We start from the raw sequence: 24406 nt of genomic DNA on the forward strand, positions 1-24406 counted from the left end.
AAAATGGCATCCGTAGCTGCTACAGAGCCCCAAAAGAGTCAAATTTAGGTTGTTCGCAAATTTGAGTTTTTTGGCTCTCCATAGCATCTACAGGCACTTTTTTCCCCTTAAAAAAGGTTTTTTAAAACATTTTTTTGTGGGGCAGGCGTGACGGGGTCCTCAGCAGGGGCCACATGCATTCCACATGCTGCCTGTTGCCCACCCCTGATGTGAACCCATCATAGATTTGTTAGGAATACAATTGTCCATCAATGAATTCAGGCTTCTGAAGGCTATTCATTGGCAGAAACAAAACAATACAGAGAAGGAGGTTCAACTTTTTATCACTCCATGTTGCAAGTGGGTAATCAAAGGACATATTTACTCAAAGAGGTTTTAACTGTCATGGTCTTTCCCAAAGTAATCTGGGAAGTGCAGTTCTGTGAAAAAGCTAGGGATCTCTAAAACACAGTGACAGTAGTCCTGAACATCCCACCGCTTAAGTTGCAACAAAACCATCATTTTGCCCAAGGAGCCAAATGCTTAAACCCAGCCCTGCAAATATACATATGCAAAGAGTTATCAAATAAACCCACCCAGCCCCTACATTCCCAGTCACCAGACTTATCAACAGCAACAAAGCAAAATTCACCATCCCAAGCTTTGACCAAAGTTGTCTCAGTATTGAGAGATGTCTTTGGTGGGAACTTTCTCCTCAGTCAAGTTGGATGCGACCTGCTGGGTGGAGAGAAAATAGAAGCCCAGCTAAAATGTATATCACAGGTTACAAAAGGTAGCACCAAGTCCAAGAGGTTGCCAGCATGGTTAACAAGCAGTGTTAAGGGGGCTATTAGAGAAAAAAGAGCTTCCTTCGGAAAGTGGAGATCTTGCCCAAGTGAGGAAAACAAAAGGGAGCACAAGCTTGCACAAAGATGATGCCAGCAGACAATAAGAGATCCAAAAAAGCATTTTGAGGAGCATATGGCTAACAACATCAAGGCCAACAATAAAGAATTCTTTAAATATATCAGAAGCAGAAAACCAAATTACCAAATTATTTAGGGTGGTTAAAACAAAAAGGGATTGTGAAGAGCTCCAAAAGGATCTCTCCAAACTGGGAGAATGGGCATCTAAATGGCAAATGAGGTTCAATGTAAGCAAGCGTAAAGTGATGCATGTTGGGGCAAAAAATCCCTACTTCCAAGTATAGCCTGATGGGATCTGAGTTAGCGGTGACCAACCAGGAAGATCTTGGGGTTGTGGTGGACAGCTCAATGAAGATCTCACCCCAGTGTGTGGCTGCTGTAAAAAAGGCAAAATCCATGTTAGGCATAATTAGAAAAGGAACTGTGAATAAAACTGCTAATATCATACAGCTCTTCTACAAATCTGTGGTGCAGCCACAATACTGTGTTCAGTTCTGGCTACCACACCTAAAAAAAGATATTGTAGAGCTGGAAAAAGGGCAACTGAAATGATCAAGGGGCTGGAGCATCTCCCCTATGAGAAAAGGTTACAACAGCTGGGATTATTTAACTTGGAGAGAAGGAGGGTAAGGGGAGACATGATACAGGTCTACAAAATTATGCATGGTGTGGAGAATGTGAATAGGGAGACATTCTTCTCCCTCTCTCAAAATACTAGAACCCAGGGTCAACTTATGAAGCTGATTGGTGGGAGATACAGGATGGATAAAAGGAAGTACTTCCTCACACAGCACATAGTTAAACTATGGAATTTGCTACCACAGGATGTAGTGATGGTAGGGTTGGCGGAGAATTTCTCCCCGAAACTTCGGGGGGCCGAGCACCAACGTGTTCGGCCCCCCGAACAAGTTTCGGGGAGAAATCCTCCGCACCCCCCCACCCCCAGCACCCCCCCCCCCGGGACGGGACTTACCTTCGCCGAATGTCCCTCCTGGCGGCGGGTCCGGCCAGCGGTTCGGCGGGTGTTCGAGCGGGGCAGGAGCGGCAGCCGGTCTTTTGACCGGCTGCTGCCGCCGCCATTGCAATTAAAGAAAAAAAAAACAACGCCCCCTGATAGGCTACGTGACGATTCACGTAGCCTATCACGGCTAGATTTGCAAAGTCAGCCGTGATAGGCTACGTCAATCGTCACGTAGCCCATCACGGGTGACTTAAAAAAAAAAAAAAAAAGTGTGTACGGATAATGGCAGCCCCCATAGGGAGCCGCCATTCCCGTTCCTTATTTGGTCGCTGTAGTCTACGTAAAGATTTACGTAGACTACGGCAAAAATAAGGGCAACGCTATTTGCGTTGCCCTTATTTTCACCGTAGTCTACGTAAACATTTACGTAGACTACAGCGACTAAATAAGGAAAGCGAATGGCGGCTCCCTATGGGGGCCGCCATTAGCGTACGCGCTTTTTTTTTTTTTTAAAGTCACCCGTGATAGGCTACGTGACGATTGACGTAGCCTATCACGGCTGACTTTGCAGATCTAGCCGTGATAGGCTACGTGAATCGTCATGTAGCCTATCAGGGGGCGTTTTTTGTTTTTTTTTTAAACTTTCGCGTTCGCGGCCGGGCGAGGCGGGAAGCCTCCTCCCCGGCCTGAATTTCGGCCGGGCGAGGCGGGAAGCCTCCCCCCCGGCCTGAATTTCGGCCGGGCCGAGGCCTCCCCCCCCGGCCTGAACTTCGCGGGGGGACCAGCGAAGCGCCTCCCCCCCACCGCAAACGTCCTTCGAGGACAGGTAAGTGACTTTCGTCCACCCCTAAGTGATGGCCACCAATTTGGATGGCTTTAAAAGGGGGTTGGACAAATTCCTGGAGGAAAAGGCTATCAATGGCTACTAGTCCTGATGGCTATGTGCTACCTCCAGTACCAGAGGCAGTGAACCTATGTACACCAGTTCCTGGGGAATATGGGTGGGAGGGTACTGTTGTGCTCATGCCCTGCTTGTGGGTTCCCAGTTGACAGCTGGTTGGCTGCTGTGTGAACAGAATGCTGGACTAAATGGACCCTTGGTCTGATCCAGCATGGCACTTCTTATGTTCTTATGTTAGGATTTGTTCAGACTAGACTGTCAGCTCTCAAAATGCTTTCGGGGCTAGGGGGTTTGGTCATACCACATCTATTTTCCATCACTGATTATCCATTCATTTCTGGGCTCAGTGTAAAGTGCTGGTACAAACCTCTAAAACCTGAAATGGTTTGCCACTGGAATATTTGAAAGATAGCCTACACCCAAAAGAACCTGCCCAGGCCCTAAAATCAGCCTCAGAGACCCTGCTCTCTGCTCCGGCACTAAGGTCGATCAGGTTGGCAGGTACCAGAGACAGGGCCTCTTCAGTAGTGGCACCAATCATGTGCAGTTTCCTCCCCTGAGAACTCTGCTTGGCCGTTCCTATTCCGCCAAGCTTTTGGTGGATTTTATTGCTATCCGCACATATATTAATTTTATCTGATGCCATTTTTATTGCATTTTTGTTATTACATAAGATAACATTTTTATGTTATTTATTCCACTGCTGTATTGCTTTTAACATTTTTATGTTATAAAGGATTGCCCTGAAAGGCAGGGTAAAAATAAATAAAATATATGCTTTTAAACAATTGTGTACATCCTGCATCCATATAATAACAACTGGGTTTTAGTTGATCTTAGGAGCTTAAGTTACAGCAGGGTAGATTTTGGTTGAACATCAGGAAAAACATCTTGGCGGTAAGTTCAACAATGGAATCAACTGGGCTCTCCCTCAGTGGAGGTTTTCAGGTTGAGCTGGATCTGTTGAGGTTTCTCTAAGTCTGGATGTCCTGCATCAAGGGGCAGGGGGCTAAATGGTCTACAATGCCCCCTCCCATTCTAAGGTTTTATGATTATGCAGTAGTGGTACAAACCTGGCAAAATGTTCACTGCTGAGCCAGGATAAGAGGAACCTGGGCACTGTCATAGCGGCCACTTTGCATGGGATTGGTCCTCTCACCAGTGCGGACGTTGAACATGGGCAAGGTGGAGAGGGGACGGGGCACCTCCCGGGTGCTGGCCATCTCCCTCAGTTCCTCAGTGTTGTCATGGATTGTATGATGATGCACCATCTGGATGCTGCACAAGAAATAGAAAGAAAGAAAGAAAGAAAGAAAGAAAGAAAGAAAGAAAGAAAGAAAGAAAACAGCAGATGTGAAGAGAACAGAAGGGAGGGAGGGAGGGAGGGAGGGAAAACATGAGCTCACTTTACCTTCCTTAAACAAGAAGCAGTTACTTATTTGCTTTGGATTTTTATCCCACTAAATCCTCTGGGCTCTTCTTGGGTTACCATAACTGTAATCGTATTAGAGCTGTGCACCAATGGCCTCTCGATAATTCTCAGCCTATTTGTGGGCAGTGAAATTGGTGGGATAATTTCACCAGATTCGTCCTAGGGGAGGAGAAATTCTCCAGCAGTTTCTCGCAGGTAGGGCTCACTATTGGCAGTGGTTGTAGCACAGCTTCTTTCTTTTGTCCTAAGGGTTTTTGGTTTATTGCACTGCTCCTGCAAGTGGCAACGGCATCAACTGTTCATTTTTGTGAACCGCCCAGAGAGCTTCGGCTATTGGGCGGTATAGAAATAAATAAATAAATAAACTGTGTTGAGGCTTCCACTCTTCTGAGGCAGAATTTTGAATTTCTTTTGGTGGTATTTTTGAGCTTACCGAATAACCGCGAAGTGGCCAAGGGGGCTGTGTGTGTCTCTAGGACACATCTTTCCACGGCTCTGCAGCCTCCCAGGCCATCTGCCATTCCTGAACTGAAAAAGCCCCAGGGGAGGAATTGCCTCATGATGGCTTTAACTGAAGTGTGGGAAGCCAAGGAGGCTACAGGCTGCCACAGAGATTATTGTATGATGACAGACAGGACACTCCTGCACACTTCTCAGCCACCTCACAAGTAAGGCAAGCCCAAGAAACCCAACCCCAACCCATTAGAATTTCTCCGAAATTTCTCCTCCTTGGAATTTCTTTTCGAAAGCAATTTCTTTTCTATCGAACTGAATGAGAATGATCGAAAAAATGTGGGAGCAATTTTTGGCACAGCACTAAATCATATATAACAGAAGCCAAAATAAAGGAGGCAGCTGTTGTTTTATATTATTTTAGGGTTATCTGTGAGAAAGTGAGCAGGAGTGCTCATGCAGGCAAACGCCCCTGCTCTCAGTTCCTGGGAAGAGAATTGGGACAGGAAGTACAGCCCGCCTGGAGGACGCTGGCCACTCCTGTCCTGCGTTTGAACACACACAACCCGTGCCAGCCCAGACACGCCCCCGAGGGCAGAAGCTTTCCTTGGGAGCCAGGCAGACAGCCGCGGCGGCAGCTCCAGCATGCAGCTCCTCGGAGAGTCCCTTTGGCCTCTCCCGCCTTACTCTGTGTTTACTTCCTTCAAAAGCAAAAGGAGGCGTACCACGTCTTGACGCTTCGGCATCTTCTTCCACTTGGGATCACTGGAACTGGACTACAACTCCCATAATCTCTAGCCACCAACCACTAGGAACGATGGAAAGCATAGTTCAACCCACGATCCTAGGCGGAAGGAGACGCTGAAGCTCTGGGATACTGGATGTGTCTCCGTTTAAGAAGGAAGAAGGGAGAGGCCAGGTGCTGCTTTGCAGTCCAAGGAGTCACTGCCTGCCTGTGCCAGAGCTGCTGTGTGCCTGTTCTCTCAGATAAGGCTTCCCTCCCACATTTCATGGCCTTGTGTCTCAGGATCCTCTCAGGATCGGACAAAGTGTGCTCTGGTGTAGTGGTTATAGTACTGGACTGGGGACACCCGGGTTCAAGTCCCCACTCAGCCATGAAGCTCACTGGGTGACTTTCAGCCAGTCACTGACTCTCAGCCTAACCCACCTTGCAGGGCTGTTGTGAGGATAGAATGGAGAGGAGGAGGACCACGTACGCTGCCTTGGGCTCTTCGGAGGAAAGGCAGGATATCAATGTATGAAATCATAGATAAATATAAAAAACAGTGCTCCAAGTGGGGCGGGATGCTGCCCCACTTCTTTTCAGGTGGGCCTAAAACCATCTGGCTTCTTTAAAGGCAGACATACCTGAGTCTGACCAAACCATCCTACATCCTTTTTTTTCATACATTAGGAGCATCTCACTTCCTTCAAAGCCATCCCTCTGCTCTCTTTCCCCCTCTCCCTCTTCAGAAACTGACTGATATACATACTAAACACAGTTGTAACTTTCTCCACAGAGTGCCCCCCATTATTTAACTAATGAATTGCTTTAAGGTTTTGAAAAAAAATTGTGGAGGTGGTGGGGAGCCACTAAATAGGCAGAACAGTCTCTAACCTGATTGAAGTTTTTTAATTTTTTACTATAGGTATTTTTATACTGCCCTTCAATCATGGTCCCAGGATGATTCACATAAAATGCAATTAAAATGTAAAGGCAAACACGCAAGAGGCAGCAGGATATCAGAATCAGTCAGCATTTTTTAAGCTTGGAGAAATAAAAATGGAGTTGCCTAGCACTGAAAAGACAAGATAGGTGCCAAACAAATGGAGAGAACATTTCACAGTCAGGGCACCAACACTGACAAGGCCCTCTCTAAGATCAATCACATCTCAGATGGTGGGAGCATGCACAGGAGGCCTTCCAGTGAAGATCTTAATATACAGGAGGGTATCTTTATTATTCGGGAGAGAGCGCAGGACAGGAAGGCCTGGCGTGCTATGGTCCATGGGGTCACGAAGAGTCGGACACGACTGAACGACTGAACAACAACAACAACAATCTTTATTATTATTATTATTATTAATTCAATTTATAACCCGCCTACATACAAAATACTCTAGGCAGCGTACAAAGCTAAAAACAATTTAACAAAAAAAACACACCCAACAATAAAAACAATACAGCATAAAAACAGTATATAACAGTCAACAAAGAGAAACGAGAGTGCTAAAAAGGGAAGCCCTGCTAGAATGATAGAATCTTTAATTCCTGCTTAAAAACTGTATAGACAAGCTGTTCTTCACATAACCCTTAAATGTAAGTAATAGGACTTTGAACTGGGCCCGAAAATGGACTGGGGGCTACTCTAGCTGGCATAACACAGGTGAAATAAGATTGTAACAGACTGTTCCAGTTATATCTAACAGCCACATTCTGAACCAGGCATGGGAAACTTAGGGAGTTCCAGGGACCAACTTCAACCCTCTGGAACCTACCCACACAGAGGGCACGCCGCTGCCCCCGTGCCCCCGCTGAGTTTCTGCAGCAGCAATAGTAAAACAATTGACTGTTTGCTGCCAAATTTTAGAGGCAAACTGCACCAGTAGCCTAAAAAGGTAAACTTTAGCTTTAAAGCTAAATATGGCCTTTTTAGGCCACCGTCACAGTTTGTCACCAAAAATCTGGCGTCAAACTTATTGTTTTGCCACTTGCAAATTCGTCAGCAGCAGAGGGCAGCGGGGGTCGCACCTCGGGGGGGGCGCATGTTGTTCACTTAGAATTACAGCAGTCAATTTCTGAACTGTCTTCAAAGTCAGCCCCATGCATATCGCATATTACACACTCTAACCTAAGAGAAAAGCATTAATAGTCCACTGAAGTTTTCAGAGGTGAGCAACAGAGATGGCCTCACTCACAAAGCTGTAGACTGGAACAGCAAGGGAGCCCAAAGGCATCATGGGTAAACGTTTCTAACTTCGAACATTGGACACGTTATAATGGAAGCTGAGCTCAAGGAGAAGATGTGAAGGTCTTACTGTGGAAGATCTCAAGTGAACGGCTGTAGCTGCTAGGGTATTACACAGAACAAGATGCTGCTTCAAACATGGGTGGCCAGTGGGCAGTGGAAGAAAATCATGTGCTATGAACACACTACAGACAAGCAACCCCCTGTAGCCTTCTAAAAACAGTAGGTATGAGGACCACTAGAAAAGGTAAGGGGGCAGAGTCCCCTTGAATTCCCTGCCAATCAAGGCCAGTCATGTTATTTTGGCATCTGAGGCAGAAAATCCCACTCCCTGGCAGTAAAAATGCAATAATAATGAATTAAATAACGAATGGCTGCAGCCCCATGTATATAGCCCTTTCATGACACCCAAAATCAGCTGCCTGAGGCAGCTGCCTCACCCTGCATTATGGTAGGGCCGGCCCTGTGCACTGTATCCACCTGAAGCCAGAACCTGTATTTTGATAGGTGAAGAAGATAGCAATGCTTGTCCTAGCCTTCTTCCTTCTTCCCAAATCTGGCTGGGCTGGACTGGGGATGGAAGCTTCAGAAACACACTCCCTCAACCCAGGAGCCTTTGGAAATAGGAGGAGAGACACTGCTGTCCCCCATATGATTCTCATCAGTGATTAGTAGTCAGGTTTCACCTCCGCTCCACCACAAAACCATTCCATGTGGATGTGCAACTTGTTATGCTGCTGCAGTTTCTGAGGTTGCAAAAATAGGGTTTTCTGACTCCCCATATTTTTCTGCAGTGGTAGGGGGTCTCTTCCATCAATAGACACAAACTCTTGCCCTGCCTCTCCCCAACTCTAGAGTTTGGTGATGGTTGGTTGGTTGGCGGGATATAGATAGACAGACAGACAGACAGACAGAGTAATACACAAATGGCACACGTCTCCTAGTTGCATCGCCCCTTGATACTTAAAAGATTGAGGCAAGTGCACAATCAATATTCCCCTTAGACTTTTCTCATGTCTTCTGATTTGGTATTACCATCTCAGGTCCAAAAGACAGGCACAAAAATTAGACATTCGAATTATGGCATTTTATTTTTCTTACACACAGCTTCAGCTATGGAAATCTCATGTCATCACCATAGGACAACACAAGTCAGATTTCCTAAACTTGGTCTTTCTCCTTGACCTCCTCCTTCTCTTGGAGACCTTCTTTTTCTTGAGGGTGGACATTGTCTTTCTCCTCCTCCTCCTCCTCCTCCTCCTCTTCCTCTTCCTCCTCCTCAACACCTTCATCATCATCTTGCTGATTGCGTAGGAGCCTGTAAGTCCATGCCCAGTCAACTTCCTCAACAAACCCTTGGTGACCAGGGCTTTCAAAACCCTCTTGAAGTAATTCTTCCGCTTCTCAAGGTCATAGCCCGTGGCCACAACACTCTTCTTAAGAGCTTGCAGGGATATACCGGTGCGTTTCTCCGTGGAAGCCACCACCTGAAAAATGAGCTTGGAGATGCCACGCTTTGGCAAAAGGTATTTCCAGGGGAAAGAAGGTTTGTAGGCCTCTCTGCATTTTGACCTAGGCCTAGATGTGGAATTTAGATGCAGGCCAGAACAGCATGGCTGAGGTTCATCCACGATCTCACTTTCTTGCAGGGTTGGGACAAAGTAGTCCGCAGTTATGGGTTTGGAGTTCCCTTCATCAGAACATTCTGCATTATTCAACAAGAAAGCGACTGAGGTTTCGCTCACCGTACCCATTTCTCCTCAAGCTGGGCTTGGGTTGCTACTTCCTCACCATGTCCCAAATTCCAGAAGCTTGCTAGGCTTGGCAACCTGTTCTTCTGTTAGCTGATGCAGCTTCCTGAGCTTGAGGGCCTTTTAGTCTGATGGTTCTTCTGGGAGTCCCTAGGCCCGCCTCACATGGCAAGGAATGTGTTGGATGAGATTCCTGTGCAAGGCAGTTATGATTAGACCAGCCCACTTTGCCAGAGGTTGTGAAGTTAGAGAGGGAGGGGCTTGAACTAAATAGTTGTCATGAGAACAGCTGGATGGATTGTGGGATCATAAGAACTCTGTGATGCCTCTGTGTGTGTGCTGCACATGTGTGTCCTTGTTTGATGGCCTAGTCATGGCATGGAGGACAGACATAGAAGACTGACCATAAGAGTTTGAACAACAAACACTTTCCATTCATACCAGTATATAACTTTATGGCAGCCTTCTTCCCCCAACCTGGTGCCCTAAAGATTTAGTGGACTACAACTCCCAGTATCCCCAGCCATCAACCATCCTGTTTGCTGAGGATGATGGGAGTTGTAATACAACACGTCTGGAAGACACCAGGTTGGGGAAGGCTGCTCGAAGTTTACCCACATTTAGAATGAAATGTGCACTTTTAAAAGGTCATGATAGAAAGTACCAAAAAAAAGAGGGTGGGATTGAAATGTGGAAAGAGACTTCATAAATACAAAAAAATGTGCAAGCTTTTGAGATCTCCAGATCTTTTTATCAGACAGTGGGGATGGGGCGGGGGAATAGGAGAAAAAAAAGTCTGAGTGGATGTTGTAATCAAGGTGTCTGCTTTTTTCTTCTCCTGTTCCCCTCGGTCCCTGCCAACATGATTTTGGTAACATCTTGCCTGATGAAAAGATCTAGAGATCTCAAAAGCTTGCACAGTTTTGGTGATATTTGAGTTGCCCTAATGAAGGTATGACACCCTATGAATTTTGGATTTTTTTCTTATGGCCAGCATGGCTGCCTTTGATTTTGATAAATACAAACATATTAGAGAGGGTGGGTGAATGGCAACTTCATATTTTCACAAAACCATTGTGCTAAGTGCAAACGGAGACACAGCACGTTCGCAGGTAGAAAACAACTTACTCTGAGGTCTTCATGTCTCTTTTGTGCCTACAATTAAAAGAAAGAGGAACTGGGGTTAGGTCCAATTACCAACAAGGTATTTTCTTTCTCAATAGTGGAGTGAGGGTTATATCAACACAACATCTGTCCTGTATACTCCATCTGACCATGTTTACCCGGGCTGGTCCCCGTTTTCTGGCCCATGCCCCCGGTAAGTCACTGTTCCTTTTTTTTGTTTTATCAGGGGCATCATTCTAATCCATGGGACTGGATTAAAAAGATGTGTATAAAGTGTATATCTGTAAAGTGATTTCACCCAAGTACAACGTCATTTGAATGCCCATTACCAAGAAAACATGGAAGCTGTAGAATTTTGTTCAAATTCCACATTAACAGGCATGTTCATATGAATAGCCATTGCAGTTTAATAGATCCTTAATGCTCTTTTATTCCTATTCTCTGTCAGGATTTTCTTCAGAGGGTGTCTCGCCCATACACCCATGTACAAAATACATGTGAGCAGGTATCGCTTTGGAACGGCACGTATGTATATAAGGGCCAGACTATACACGATACGGTTCTTGTGCTTAGCAACTGTGTGAATGGTTTTTCAAAGAGTAAATAGCAGGTGCAGCCCCCCCCCCCCGCAATCTGGATCAGGACCCTGGCAGGGGTTTATGGGGGCTTTAATCCTTTGTGTCCGCTGTGGTCCTGATCTAGATCAGTGGGCCTCCTATTTGGATTGGAAGGAAAGCTTCCACTGGAGCAAATGAGAGCTTTCCCTCAAGAGCCAATAGCAGGCATGGGAGCCAAAGAGTTAAAGCTCCCAAACTCTCCTACACACACACACACACACACACACACACACACACTGTAAAACTTATGATCTGGATCAGGAGGTCTCACACTTGCTACTTGCTTAAAAAAAAACCACATTCACACATTGCTAATTGTGTGAACTGTGTTGCATCTAGTTTGGTCCTAAACTGCAGCTCTTGGTGGGAAAATATTCCCAAGTGGAGGCCTGGTTTGTACATACCAGATTGACTCTGCTATGTATTTTTGCCAGCAGAAGCTGCAATTTATACGCAAATGTGACATTCAGAAAAAAGTGCCATGCATTTTGTATTATTTATAACTTACACAGCACTAACAGTATACATACATGGAGCTTTTAGTAAAATTCAGAAGCAAAAAAAAGATGGTTTAAGGTGAGAGTCGCAGGCTTAAGAGGCAGGAGCGGGTGGCATCATCTGAGAGAGGAGGAGACCTTACTTAGCACCACTGAAGGTGGTGTAGCTGCAAGAACAAGCAAAGGTCATTGGGAGGGAAGTTTGGGGAGATAAAGGAATAAAAATAGGGTGGGAAAAATCCATGGAGAGCTTTGAAAGCAAAGATGTTGCCTGTATGTGTGTGCGTGCGGGAGGGGGAGGGGGGTTGATTCCCAAACACACAGGCACAAATGTATGAAGTGGCTCAGAAAGAGAAATTAATTAGATGAGGGAGCAGGAATATGGATTCCTCTTTATAGAGGAGTAAACACTTCTGGTTCCAGAACCTTTTGTTCATGTGACCCAGTCTTCCCCAAGCTGGCCACCTCCAGATGTATTGGGCTACAACTCCCAGCATCCCCCAGACAGCCCTATTGGCTGAGGGATGCTGGGTGTTGTAGTCCAACACATCTGGAGCTCACCAGCTTGGGGAAGGATGGTGTGACCATTGCCAACAATGAAAGATGTATCATTATTTATTAATAAATCAATAATATTAATTAATAAAGCATTTGCAGGTTTTTATATACACAAGTGGCTTCCTAGTGAATGGCCCACCTACTCCCATATATATCATTAGGAATGGGGAATAAATTCATTTGGTTCGCATTTTAATGCGAACTTACCTAATTTTGCACTTTTAAAACAAAAACAAACCTCGGCTATCTTTCAAAATTTCAACTTCTTCGAATTTCGCAATGGAGTTCTCCAATAAAAGAAAAAAAGTGTGCAGAAATATGTATAATAGGAAAAGGTAGAAACAAAAATTCATACAGTATATTAGTCAAAATAACAGTCAAAATGCATTATCTTAAGGAAATACTTGCAAAAATATGTATATTAGGGAAATTTTGCAATGTATATTAGGGAATTTTGCAAACAAAAATGCATGCATTAGGAGAAATGCACACACAAAGGTGTATGAATTTTCATATGTATTTTCTATGCTTTAAAAGAATCTAAATATTCAGGAAAAACTGAACTTAAGACTGGAAAAATGAGAAACTGACAGAAACCGACATTGACAGATTCGTCCATCCCTATGGTATCATGCAACAGAACACGTGGTCTTCCCAGTCTCCTGTCCTTGAATGTATGGCCAACTTACACGCCTTCCCGTCTGCAGCACATGACGTAGGCCAGGAGGAGAGACAGGAGAAGGCCCAAGAGGAAGGGGATGAGGAGAGTAAGCAAGAAGTCATTGAAGAACATCCTGTCAGGGGCATCATCCGGAGGACTGAATTCACTGCCCTTGTCAAGCACCCCATCTCCATAGATTGGCACCATTTCTGTGGCATTCATCTTTGTGAGGTCTATCTGAGGAGTGCAAAAAAGGGAAATTATGGGGGTTGGAGTGGCCATCTCAGGAAAATTATCCAAATACCCCAAAACACCATTGTCCACATTCTCTCACCAAAGTAAGGTTGCACCAGTCAACATGGAATCGAGGGCTGAAGTAGTCGTAACAGGTCATGACCGGCTGTTGCTCCAGCTTACACCGGTAACGGTTGACAGGGTACTTGGCCTCTGTTAAGCAGTCAGTGAATGGATCCTTGGAACCCATCTTGACGTAAACCCTGCAGAAAGGAGAGAAGAAACACAGTGTGCCAAGGGAAGACAAGATGACTGGAGAATCATAGAGATGGGAAGAAACCCAAGTTTCTTGATTCGTTTTCCAGGACCATCGAAATACCACTAACTGGATGTCTGCTATGGGCTGGCACATTAACATCGCTCTACTCCAGCTTTCCCCAACCTGGTGCTTTCCAGATGTGTTGCGTTGGGGATGATGAGAGTTGCCATGCAACACATATAGAGGCAGTGGAGGCTGGTGCCTCCAATGTCAGTGGGGCAATGAATCCGGGTTTCATTCAGAACCAGTCAGAACTCTAACGGAGCTATCCCAGGTGATCCTTGGATAGCTCCTTTAGAGTTCTGGCTGAAACCTGGAGCAGATTCACCGCCCCACTGACATCAGAGCTACCAGCCTCCACTGTCTGGTGAGCACCAGATGTGACTGCTCTAGTCCCTCTCTCTCAGTCAAACCTACCTAATGGGGTTGCTTGCCTAATATTGAGTCAGATCCTTGGTCCATCTAGCTCAGTACTGTCGATCCTGACTGGCAGCAGCTGTCCAGGCTTTCAGATAGGGCTCTTTCCCAGTCTTACCCAGAGATGCATGCGATTGACCCCAGGACCTTGTGCATGCAAAGCAGGTGTTCTACCACTGAACTACAGCCCTTCTCCAAGCTAGCATACAATTGTGACAGAAAAAAATAAATACGGCTGGAAAGGATTTGGGGAATGTGAAACCCTGCAGTGTTTTACCACATAGGAGGCCTTCACAATAACATATGAATAAATCACCTGGTGGAGATTTTGTTTTCACTTTTTAAATGGTTGTGTGAATTCCTCCAACTCCAACTGTGAGGTAATGGCACAGAGAGACTCAACGGGCCTAAAGGAATCTTGAAGAATTGCAGGACCTTGACAACTGTGCTACCTGACAGCCATTTCCATGGTCCACACGAGGCTCCTCTACCTTACCCTTCCTTCCTGTTTTCAATTGGCAATGGTACCCGGCCACCCCGGTCCAAGGCTGAGGTAATATTGACGACAGTCAAGCCTTCTTGCTCCCACATGCTGTCAACAGCTTCCTGAAAACGTTCCTGGGCATCCGTCGGTAGCATTTCCTCTACGTCCCAATTCTTCACCAAGAAGTCAGCTTGATACGGCATCTCTCCATCTACAGAGAGGGGCAGAAGGAAGGAGGAGGGGGAAGGGGAGGGGGAAGGGGAAAGACCTCAAGGCTGGTTGTGCTGGCTTCAGTGCATCTACCTTCCGTAAGACCATCCTCTCCTGGTTGAATCACTGAATCCCACCGTTAGGGTTCCCCTTATGACCTGGACCCCCAGAGCAACTTCTTAAAGATCTCTTGCCTCCTTAAGAGTCCCAACTTCCTTATTTTAAACCTCCTCTTCCCAATAACATGGGGGTTTAGGCTGTAGACATTGGGTGACTGACACGCTAGACACAGGGTTTAACCTAGGGGTGGACGAAAGTCACTTACCTTTTCTCGCAGCTTGTTCGCGGTGGGGGGGAGCGCTTCGCTGCTCCCCCCGCGAAGTTCAGGCCGGGGGGGGAGGCTTCCCGCCTCGCCCGGCCGAAATTCAGGCCGGGGAGGAGGCTTGCCACCTCGCCCGGCCGCGAACACGAAAGTAAAAAAAAACAAAAAAAAAGTCCCCTGATAGGCTACGTGACGATTCACGTAGCCTATCATGGCTAGATCTGCAAAGTCAGCATTGCCCTTATTTTCGCCGTAGTCTACGTAAACATTTACGTAGACTACAATGACCAAATAAGGAACGGGAATGGCGGCTCCCTATGGGGGCCGCCATTATCCGTACACACTTTTTTTTTTTTTTTAAGTCACCCGTGATAGGCTACGTGACGATTCACGTAGCCTATCACGGCTGACTTTGCAAATCTAGCCGTGATAGGCTACGTGAATCGTCACGTAGCCTATCAGGGGACTTTTTTTTTTTCTTTTATTGCAATGGCGGCAGCCGGTCGAAAGACCAGCTGCCGCTCCCGCCCCGCTCGAACACCCGACGAACCGCCAGCCGGACCCGCCGCCGGGAGGGAAATTCAGGGAAGGTAAGTCCCGTCCCGGGGGGGGGGTGCGGGGTGCGGGGGTGTGTGGAGGATTTCTCCCCGAAACTTGTTCGGGGGGCCGAACACGTTGGCGCTCGGCCCCCCGAAGTTTCGGGGAGAAATTCTCCGCCATCCCTAGTTTAACCACAACAGTTTACTGGTAAATTAAAGCAAGCAAATCACCACTAAAGGTGTTTCCACAATAGAGCTGAGCGATGCAAAAGGCATTAAAAGAAAATTAAAGTTGCAAAAACACAAGTTCCTCTACCCTAGCTGTACTTCTCCAGGCTGTTTCTTCCTGCTCCCTCTTCAGGCTCTGGTCTCCCCGACTCTGGTCTTACTGGCTCTCTTGCTCCTTTATATACCCTCCTCCCTCAAAACCTAAAGTACTGCTCCAAACCTAAAGAAATGAAACTTAACTGGGAAACTGAAACTTAACCAGGGAAATGAAACTATTCCTCTCAGGGATACCATCTCCCAGCAAAAAAACCCAGGCCTGTAAGCCTGACCATTTTCCCCTTTGCCTCTGTAGGCCTCAAGCCGTCACACCCACAAAACAGGAAGTGCGGCTGCTGGACACTTGGCAAGCCCCTGTCCCTCCAAAGCCTACATGACCCTCAGATGATAAGACAGCGCAGACTTGTCACACCTCACAGTACTCAGGTCCTGCCCAGCCTTCCTTGAGTGCTCTATAGGCCAGGGGCAGTGGCAGGGAGGGCCAAAGTGAGCCCCATAAGCGTCTTTATGGCAGCGATGAGCAACTTGTATGGCCTCAAGAACCACATGTGGCATTGGCTGGGCAGCCAGGGACCACACCTGTGCACACACCCCCAACCACATGCGCGCACACACACCCATAGCCACAGCCACACTCATACACACACACACATACACACTTCCCCTCCCTCATTCTGTTCCACATCACTGGGAAAAGGGAGAAGGTTTAACCTCCCCGTCCCCTCAGCAATCTTGATCCATGTCACCAGGATGGGGACCAGGTTCAAGCTCCCCCAATCCCAGTGCTCCCACTCATACTCACTGGGAGGACAGGCTGTACCCTCGCCAGCGATTGTGCTGGAAAAGAAGGTGCATGAGGACCACTCTCCCCATCTCCATGTTCCATTTCCCAGCAGAATTGGCTCTTCTGGGAAACAGGTGTGCAAAGAACATCCTCCTTGCATGCCTATTTCCCAACAGAACCAGGCTCCCACCAGCCTGCCAAACTCTTTAGCCAGACTGACGGGAGCTTGATTCTGTCATTATACAAGATGTGCGGGGATGTCTCTCTTCGCATGCCCTGTGTAGTGAAGGTGGCAGCACACGCGCGCATGTGTGTGTGTCGGGGGAAATTGGGGGCAGGGCACCTGCAGCAGGTCACATATCCTCCAGGGACCACAAGTGGCCGGCCTGCCTGCACTTGGAGATCAGCTTCAGAAGCCCTGCTTGTTGTGTGTCCACCTGACACCTGCAAGAACAATTAGACTGGTGGGCAGGAGGGATAGGGCCTTCCCAGCAGTGGCCCCACACCTGTGGAACTCTGTTCCACATGAAATATATAAAGCCCCTCCACTGCAGGACTTTAAGCAGCCCCTAAAGACCTATCTGTATGTATGTATGTATGTATGTATTTATTTATTTAATTGATCACCCATCTAGCTGGTCACCCAGCCACTCTGGGCAATGTACAATAACAGAAACAGTTTAAAACAATAAAATTCTACATTAAAAACATCGTATTTCTAAAAATACCCTAACCCACCCCAAATGCCTGCCTGAACAACCATGTTTTTAATGCGTGGCGGAAGCTCATTAAAGAGGGGGCATGGCGGAGTTCCCTAGGGAAGGAGTTCCACAGAGTGGGGGCCACCACAGACAACTGCCTTCTCTTAAATGAGCATTTTATTTGATGCTGCTATGGTTTATAATTATTTGCCTGATTTTACCTGGGCTAAATGTTGTTTGTAGTTAATTTTATTGCTGGTTCTTGTTACTTATTAATAGCATCCTATATGGTTTTAAATTGGTTATTGGTTTTATATTGTGAATTTATATGACTGGAAGCTGCTTTGAGAGGGTTTGACCTTAAAAGGCAGCCTACAAATATTTTAAATAAATAAATAAATACCTCACTGCTCATCCCTGACTTATATAATTGACAAATACATTAAAATAGAAGTGGTCCCAATACAGATCCTTGGGGGACTCCCACTGCGTATTACCCTCCATTGTGAAAACTCTCCATTCATTCCTGCCCTCTGCTTGTTGTTTAGTTGTAGAAAGACCTATACTCTTACCCCATGAATGTTCTTTGACCTTTGGAGGTTTGGGTGAGGGGTGTTGTCAAAAGCTTTTGGAAAGCTCAGGTATATAATGCACCTGCACATTGGTTGGAACACTCAACAAAGTTTGCAAGGTTGGTCTCGGGCGGGAGTCCACTGGACAAGAACCACAGTACAGGATCCATCTTGGGATATGAGCACCATCCCGTTGCTCCTTTGCCAGTGCTGTCTACGCAGGTAGGGTTTGGAGATCCTGTCCTTCTGCAGACCAGTTAGAGTGAGCATCTCACGGGAACACATAGATGGCGGGATGGGGGAAGGCCCAGTTGTTTATACTGTGAACTAGATATAAGGCACACTGTGGAGGGCATTGTGGGAATAGGCCCTGTGGAGAAACCTCTGAAGTAATTGTTGAACTACTCACAACCAACGAATAGAGTGGCCATGAACATGTCACCAAAGAAGACCAAAGATGACAGATTTGCATAAAAGGTGCATGTGCTGATAAATGTGGGCAGATGCAAATGTAGAAATAATTGTTATGATTTAAATAGAAATACAACACGGGCTTCTTCACACAGAGAGACAGAGAGAGAGAGAGAGAGAGAGAGAGAAAGAAATATGCAGCATATATTTCATGTGTGAATGATAAAATATTTACCTGGAGACAAGAAAACGTTTATGATCATTGTTTGCATGACAGTCTCATAGGTGTGCCGATTATATGCCGTCACCTGCCACAAAGAAGAGAAAGAGATGTAGTTATCCTAAAATGTAATTAATTAAGTATCCCTCCTGTCAAGAACAAGAAAAAATTCCAAGGAGAATAAATCAATCTTTTCCTGTCTAAAAAAAATGGTGATCATCGCTAAAGCCAGATTTATGGGCCAGGAGCACAAACTCCGGGAGGCTCTATCCATTTTGTGAAGGTGAACCTTCAGGTGTGGCACGAGGATATCTGGTTACACAACCAATCTGGACAGAAGCTCAAGGCCCCAGATCTACCAAGCAGCCCACTATTCATTTCCACCCAGCAGCCCACCCCAAATGTTTCAGAACTTTTAAATGTGGTGTATAACATGGGAAACAATTGTTTCTAATTCAAATGATAGCCCCAATATTATCTGTCCTTTTAACTAAAGGCATTTGGGAGGTGCTCACTGTTTTGTATCCTGTGAATATTCTATTCTATTCTATGCTATTCTATTCTATTCTAGATTCTAATAGAGGTCATCCCCAATCGAGGAAATACGATCCTTGGGATATATATGCTGTGTAGGGGGGAAGCCAGGATTGCAGTGGGGGGACTGTGCACATCACTGCGTACTTTACCACAGGGGTGTTGGACCTCAGGCCCAGGGGCCAAATCTGGCTCCCCTGGAGTCCCAATCTAGCCCTCCAGGGTTCCCCAGATGGCCACGCCCCTTTCTACTGGCCCCACCTCCTTTCCCCCATCCACCCATCATTTGGTGGTTTCCTGGCTTTTGCACTGTTTTTTTCCCCATCCTGAAAGGTCTAAAGGCTTTCCCTAAGGCTTAGTGAATGGCAGTAAGAGCTTCTATGTTGGCCCTGTCCTCTTTGCCTTCAGTCTTTCCCACAACGGGAATGTGGCCCTCAAGAGTTTCTCCTAATTTGGCCCTTGCACTGAAAGCGTTTCCCCATCCCTGAGCTATCCTGCTCCCCCAGGTACAACCGACACCTAAACCGAGGTCAAGAAAGCTCTCCGGTGAACCATGAGCAAAACAAACAGTCTTTCTGTCTGGCAGGGAATTGTAAAACACACACACACCTCAATTTTCTGCTTGCCAACGTCTTTGCTTGTGGGGGACCCGTAGAGATATCCTGTGTCAAAGGGGGTGCGTTGAATGTAGCGTAGCCACCGGGGCAAGTCGGGGTGATCCAGAAGATTGGCATGGAAGGTGATGGGGGAGTCAGATGGAGGTTCAATCACAGGTTCTGGAAGATTTCAGACCCAGACGGAGCTAAAACTGTTTTTCTGCCACAATTTCTGCTTCTGCTTCAAGGAAATGGCTGGATAGGTTGTGTGCGTGTGTGTGTGCATGTGTGTAGATGATAGACAGATAAATATGATGATGATGATGATGATATGGATGGATGGATGGATGGATTAGATAGATAGATAGATAGATAGATAGATAGATAGATAGATCATTGACAGCAATGTGTTTTCTATCTTTCTTTAGCTCCCACATAGGAAGGGAGTAAATTTAAAGAAAAAAAGCACCTGGATGGGAAGGTTTAACCCACCCACCCCACACATACACACACGCACATGGTGACTGCAACTGGATTGGGGCCCTGTTAGCTTAGACAAGAGCAAACAAAAATGTTAGGATCACCTACACACTATGTAAGCTCCTCAAGACAGGGAACTGTTGTCGTCGTCATCATCATTATCATCATCATGGGTTGGATTCAGACTTAAACCATTTTTTGAGGAGACCCTTTGAAATCAAGGGGACTAAAGCTAATCATGACTCATTTAAGTCCCATTGATAGCAATGAGTCTACTCTAAGTATGACTAAGTACTTAGTACTACTACTACTCCTTAGTTACCTGAAGGATTGCCTCCTCCCATATGTGCCTGCCTGGACCCTTAGATCATCTTCAGTGGTCCTTTTCCATGAACCTCTGCCAAAGGAAGAGAGGTGGGCAGCTACTAGGAAGAGGGCCTTTTCTGCTGTGGCACCCCAGCTCTGGAATGAGCTCCTTAGAGAGGTTCGCCTGGTGCCTACATTGTACTCCTTCCGGCGCTAGGTGAAGACCTTTTTATTCTCTCAGTATTTTAGCATTTTAGCTTCCTAGTCTTTTAGCTCTGGTGTTTTAAATCTGCATTTTAGATCTCTGCATTGCTACTAGGTTTATTCTGGTTTTAAGCTTCCATATTTTATGTTATTTTATGCTGCACTTTGTGGTTTTAATTTTTGTGAACTGCCCAGAGAGGTTCGGCTATTGGGCAGTATAAAAATGAAAATAATAATAATAATGATAGTGATGATAATAATCATAACAACAGCAAGAATACAAGGAAAAGGCAATATGACCTGGTTTGCACAATCGGTGGCACCCGCTGTGGCTTAAATAAGCTGTGGTGGGTTGCGGCGTGTGCCAGCCACCATTGTGAATATTCAAGCCATGGAGGGCGGGCTCATCATGACATGCAAACCCAGGCAGGGTGGCTTGTTGCCGTGGCAGGGTGGGTTGTTGCCACCCAGAACCCATGGGCTACAGTAGGGTTCTGGGGTGGCTTGTTAACCACAGCAGCAAGCATGTCATGATAAGCCACAGCGACCAGCCATGGCAACTTGAATATTCACAATGGTGACTTGGATGGGCTGCAACCCACCACAGCTAATTTAGGCCACGGTGGGTGCAGTCGACCATATAAACTGGCCCTATGAGTAGAAAGAAAGATACCAACTTAATTCTGTTTAGGGATGGATGGATGGACCGATGGAGAAACACAGCAAAAAAACAACAACCAAAGATCAGCTTCGGGTCCCTTACCATTGTTGTCCATGGAGAAAGGGAAGGCATCCTTGAAGTCCTCTCTTTCCAGCTCATGAACAAAGATTTCCCCAACTGCAGCAGAGAAACTGAGGACAGGGAGAGTGTCAGCCAGGCCCCTGCTGCAAAGAAGCCCTGGTAGGGCATAAAGAGAACATGAGATTAGGTCCAAAATCCTGGTTCTACTGCACAAGCTCTATTCTAACCACTGCCCTTTGCTCTAAACAAGCTGAAGATTAGCTAAATTTCTATACAGCCCAAATAAGAGTTTTGTGTAACTGTAAAGGCTGCATATTCCTACAGTAACTGAAGATGCTGTTGCCATTCGTAATTACCTAGTTTGAAATACGAATTTGTCCAAGTCATACTGCACAGCCAGAATGCTTCACCCGGCAAAGGCCTTTTTAAATTTTCATTGGCTTTTTGATCCTCCGTAAATTGCTTTTATAGTGCTCTGTGTTTGTTTTAATTTCTGTTCTTTTATAATGACTGTGGTGTTTTCATGTGTTTGTTTTCATTGGTTTCATCAGAATGTTGGCTTTTTTTCTAAGCCAGCCTGGGAACCTGTTGAAGGAAGGACTATAAATCCCATAAAGGAATAAATAATATTACAAATCAAGCACTCTTTGCCCGAGAGGTTCTTCTCCAACTCAGAATGTAAAATGAGATTCTACACTGTGGCCTTTGAGGAATAACAGTAGCAGTGGTGGTTGGAACAGCAGAAGGATTTGGATATCACACACACACGCACGCGCTTCCCTTTTGTCTTCACTGAGAATAAAAAACATCTTAGACATTTACCAATTTTGCCCTCTTTATTCTTTTCCCCATTTTTTTTGTGTATTCGATTGTTGCTCTTTACCATTCCTGGCGTTAGGCATGGTCTCTTAGATTTTGTGATGGTTTTTTAATTGTCGTAAATTACCCTGGGAACCAATCTTGGATGAAAAGAAGGGTGCAAATGTCATAAATACACAGACAAATAAATGAATGCACTACCTGTGTAGACCAGGTAGCATTTAAAAGCTGAAAGCAAACTTCCAAACTGCACACATGCCAAACCACATTGGACTTCAATTCATTCTTTGCCTCATGTGCTTCTAATCTCAAGCTTTACCAATGGGATGACTCCGTTGTTGGGAACAGGGATAGCAAGGGATCAGACCAAATAAAAGTGCAAGCCCATGATTAATTTGTTCCTGGAGTTCTTAAAACAGTACCAATGCAGTATGCACAGGCATTTTAACTCCCCCCTCTTTTTAAAATATACATACATGGATTTGTATGAAATTGTATACAACTTTCTAGCAGTTATACGTGGGCTTCAACAAAAGTGGACCAAATATCCACCATTTGAAGGTGGTGTTTATATGCCACCCATTCAAATACTGAAGGTACTGCATGGTCCTCAATCCATTGCATTATAGGAGGTGAGCGTTTATCCTTCCAACATTGTAATATCAGTCTTTTAGCTGTCAAAACGGTGCAGAGAATCCATTTATGCTGACCATTTGTTAATATCCATAAAACAGATACGTAATTTAAAATTTAAAAGAGCCTGTACATCAGTGAGTATTAAAGACTGTTCCAGTACAAAATTCATCTGTGTAATAACCTCCCCTCAAAAAGAAGCAACTGCTGGCCATTGCCAAAACATAGGTTTAAAAGAAGCATTAGCTGCATTGCACCACCAGCAATTAGCTGAATTAGACAATCCCTTATGAAGGAGACGTTGTGGTGTCCAATAGACACAAACAGAAGTTTTTACTGAATAAGATGCAGCCTTAGGTCCACAGATGCGACAAGTCAGTGATTAGGCGTTTTGTGATGGTGCCCCCAGCAGTTTCTCAAATTCCCAAATGTGCCCATGGGTCCAAAAAGGTGAGGGACCCCTGAGTTAGTAGGTGCAATAGCAGGGATCACTCAAGGTGCAGAGCTAATTAACAGCTCTGGATGCATCAGAGAGCCTTGGGTGCAAACAGTGGGTGTGCAAGTAGGGGGTGTTGCCTTGCAGCCAAGTAGAGCTAAGGAAGTTTCATTTTAGCTTGGGCTTCTTAGATATAAAAAGACTAGCGTGTTTCATGTGCTTTGTAGGAGTGGTGGTGGTGGTTTCATTCTGTAGAAGCCTGGCCTGATTGGCTCTGCTGTCTTACACTTCTGGCTCCTTGCCCAGGGAACTATTTCTTTACGATTCAGTAACATTTGCCAAGCACTTCACTTTCTGGATTCAACCTGCTTAATTCAGCCACTTCTGCCAACATCTTGTGCTTTTATCTCTTCTTTGCCTTCAAAGAAATATTTTAACATCCAGTGTCCTAACCTTATAGATTTTTTTTCACACTTGCTTGTTATATTCCTAGCAGGAGAGAGATTTTCTTTTTCTTTTACAGTCTTGCCCTTGGAGGGAATTTGTCACTTCCATGTACCATCAGCAAGTCCTGTTTGCAGTCGCATTGAGAACTGGCATTTCTCGCAGCGTTCTTTGAAAGATGGCAGAGACATAGCTCAACATCTTCCGACCAAGCTCTAGTCTGTCGCTTTCTCCATGCCCCTCTGTGAATGTCTAGCCCAGACTTCCCAATTCTGGTTTCCTTTAGATTTTTGGACTACAACTTCCATCAGCCCCAGCCAGCATGGTCAATAGTCAGGGAGGATGGATCATGTAGTCCTAAACTGTGCTGGGAGGCTCATTTAAGCCTTTACAGCTGGGGTGGGAATCTGTGGCCCTCCAAGTTTTACACTACAACTCCCATCATCCCTGACCATTGACCATTGAAATCTATAAGGCAAATACTCTAAGGGCATTTCTACATGAGGCTTTTATCCTGCACCTTTACCAGGGCTTCTGCGTCTGGATTCTTTGCAGGATTAAGAACAGCTCCTTTACATGTGTATTTTTTCCCTGAGGTTTCCTTTCTCTACCTTTCTATATGTTTCATTATACAGCCATTAGATGGTGCTGCGGTATAGCGGAATTGCACAGTTACATGCTATAAATATAATGCCATTCAGAAAAATAAGAAATACCTTCCTTAATCTAAAAAACCCTGCAATGATGGTTGCAAAGCACGGGAGAGGCCCTGGAGGAGGATGACATCATCTAAAAGACCTTCAAACTACCATGAGTAAGCAATCATGAGCGTACAATAAAAGCCTTACAGTATGTAGAAAGGCTCTAAGGCTGCTTCCACACCA

At 45.6% G+C, this 24406-nt stretch overlaps 2 protein-coding genes across 8 annotated transcripts in view; both read right to left on the minus strand.

Annotated features, from left to right (window-relative positions):
- Positions 1-258: 258 nt before the first annotated feature.
- Positions 259-24406, minus strand: part of SGCA (sarcoglycan alpha) — a 63120-nt gene continuing 38972 nt past the window's right edge. For all 7 annotated transcript variants that reach the window (XM_084804777.1, XM_084804781.1, XM_084804783.1 and 4 more), the window contains 9 exons: positions 21212-21346; positions 19472-19638; positions 18344-18416; positions 14297-14495; positions 13165-13327; positions 12859-13067; positions 10501-10527; positions 3841-4045; positions 259-1281 (listed from right to left, as the gene is read on the minus strand). In XM_084804777.1, the coding sequence (XP_084660903.1) occupies positions 3853-4045; positions 10501-10527; positions 12859-13067; positions 13165-13327; positions 14297-14495; positions 18344-18416; positions 19472-19638; positions 21212-21224 (1044 nt within the window). In that variant the 5' untranslated portion in view covers positions 21225-21346 and the 3' untranslated portion in view covers positions 259-1281; positions 3841-3852. The remainder of the gene's footprint in view (positions 1282-3840; positions 4046-10500; positions 10528-12858; positions 13068-13164; positions 13328-14296; positions 14496-18343; positions 18417-19471; positions 19639-21211; positions 21347-24406) is intronic.
- Positions 8746-9375, minus strand: LOC146341113 (histone H1.1-like). Its single transcript, XM_084807038.1, has one exon. It carries the CDS (start codon positions 9373-9375, stop codon positions 8746-8748), a length of 630 nt encoding a protein of 209 aa, XP_084663164.1.

Source organism: Heloderma suspectum, chromosome 6 (genome assembly GCF_057233095.1).
Source record: "Heloderma suspectum isolate Gila_16-S chromosome 6, 16-S_ref, whole genome shotgun sequence".
NCBI classification, from domain to species: domain Eukaryota; kingdom Metazoa; phylum Chordata; class Lepidosauria; order Squamata; family Helodermatidae; genus Heloderma; species Heloderma suspectum.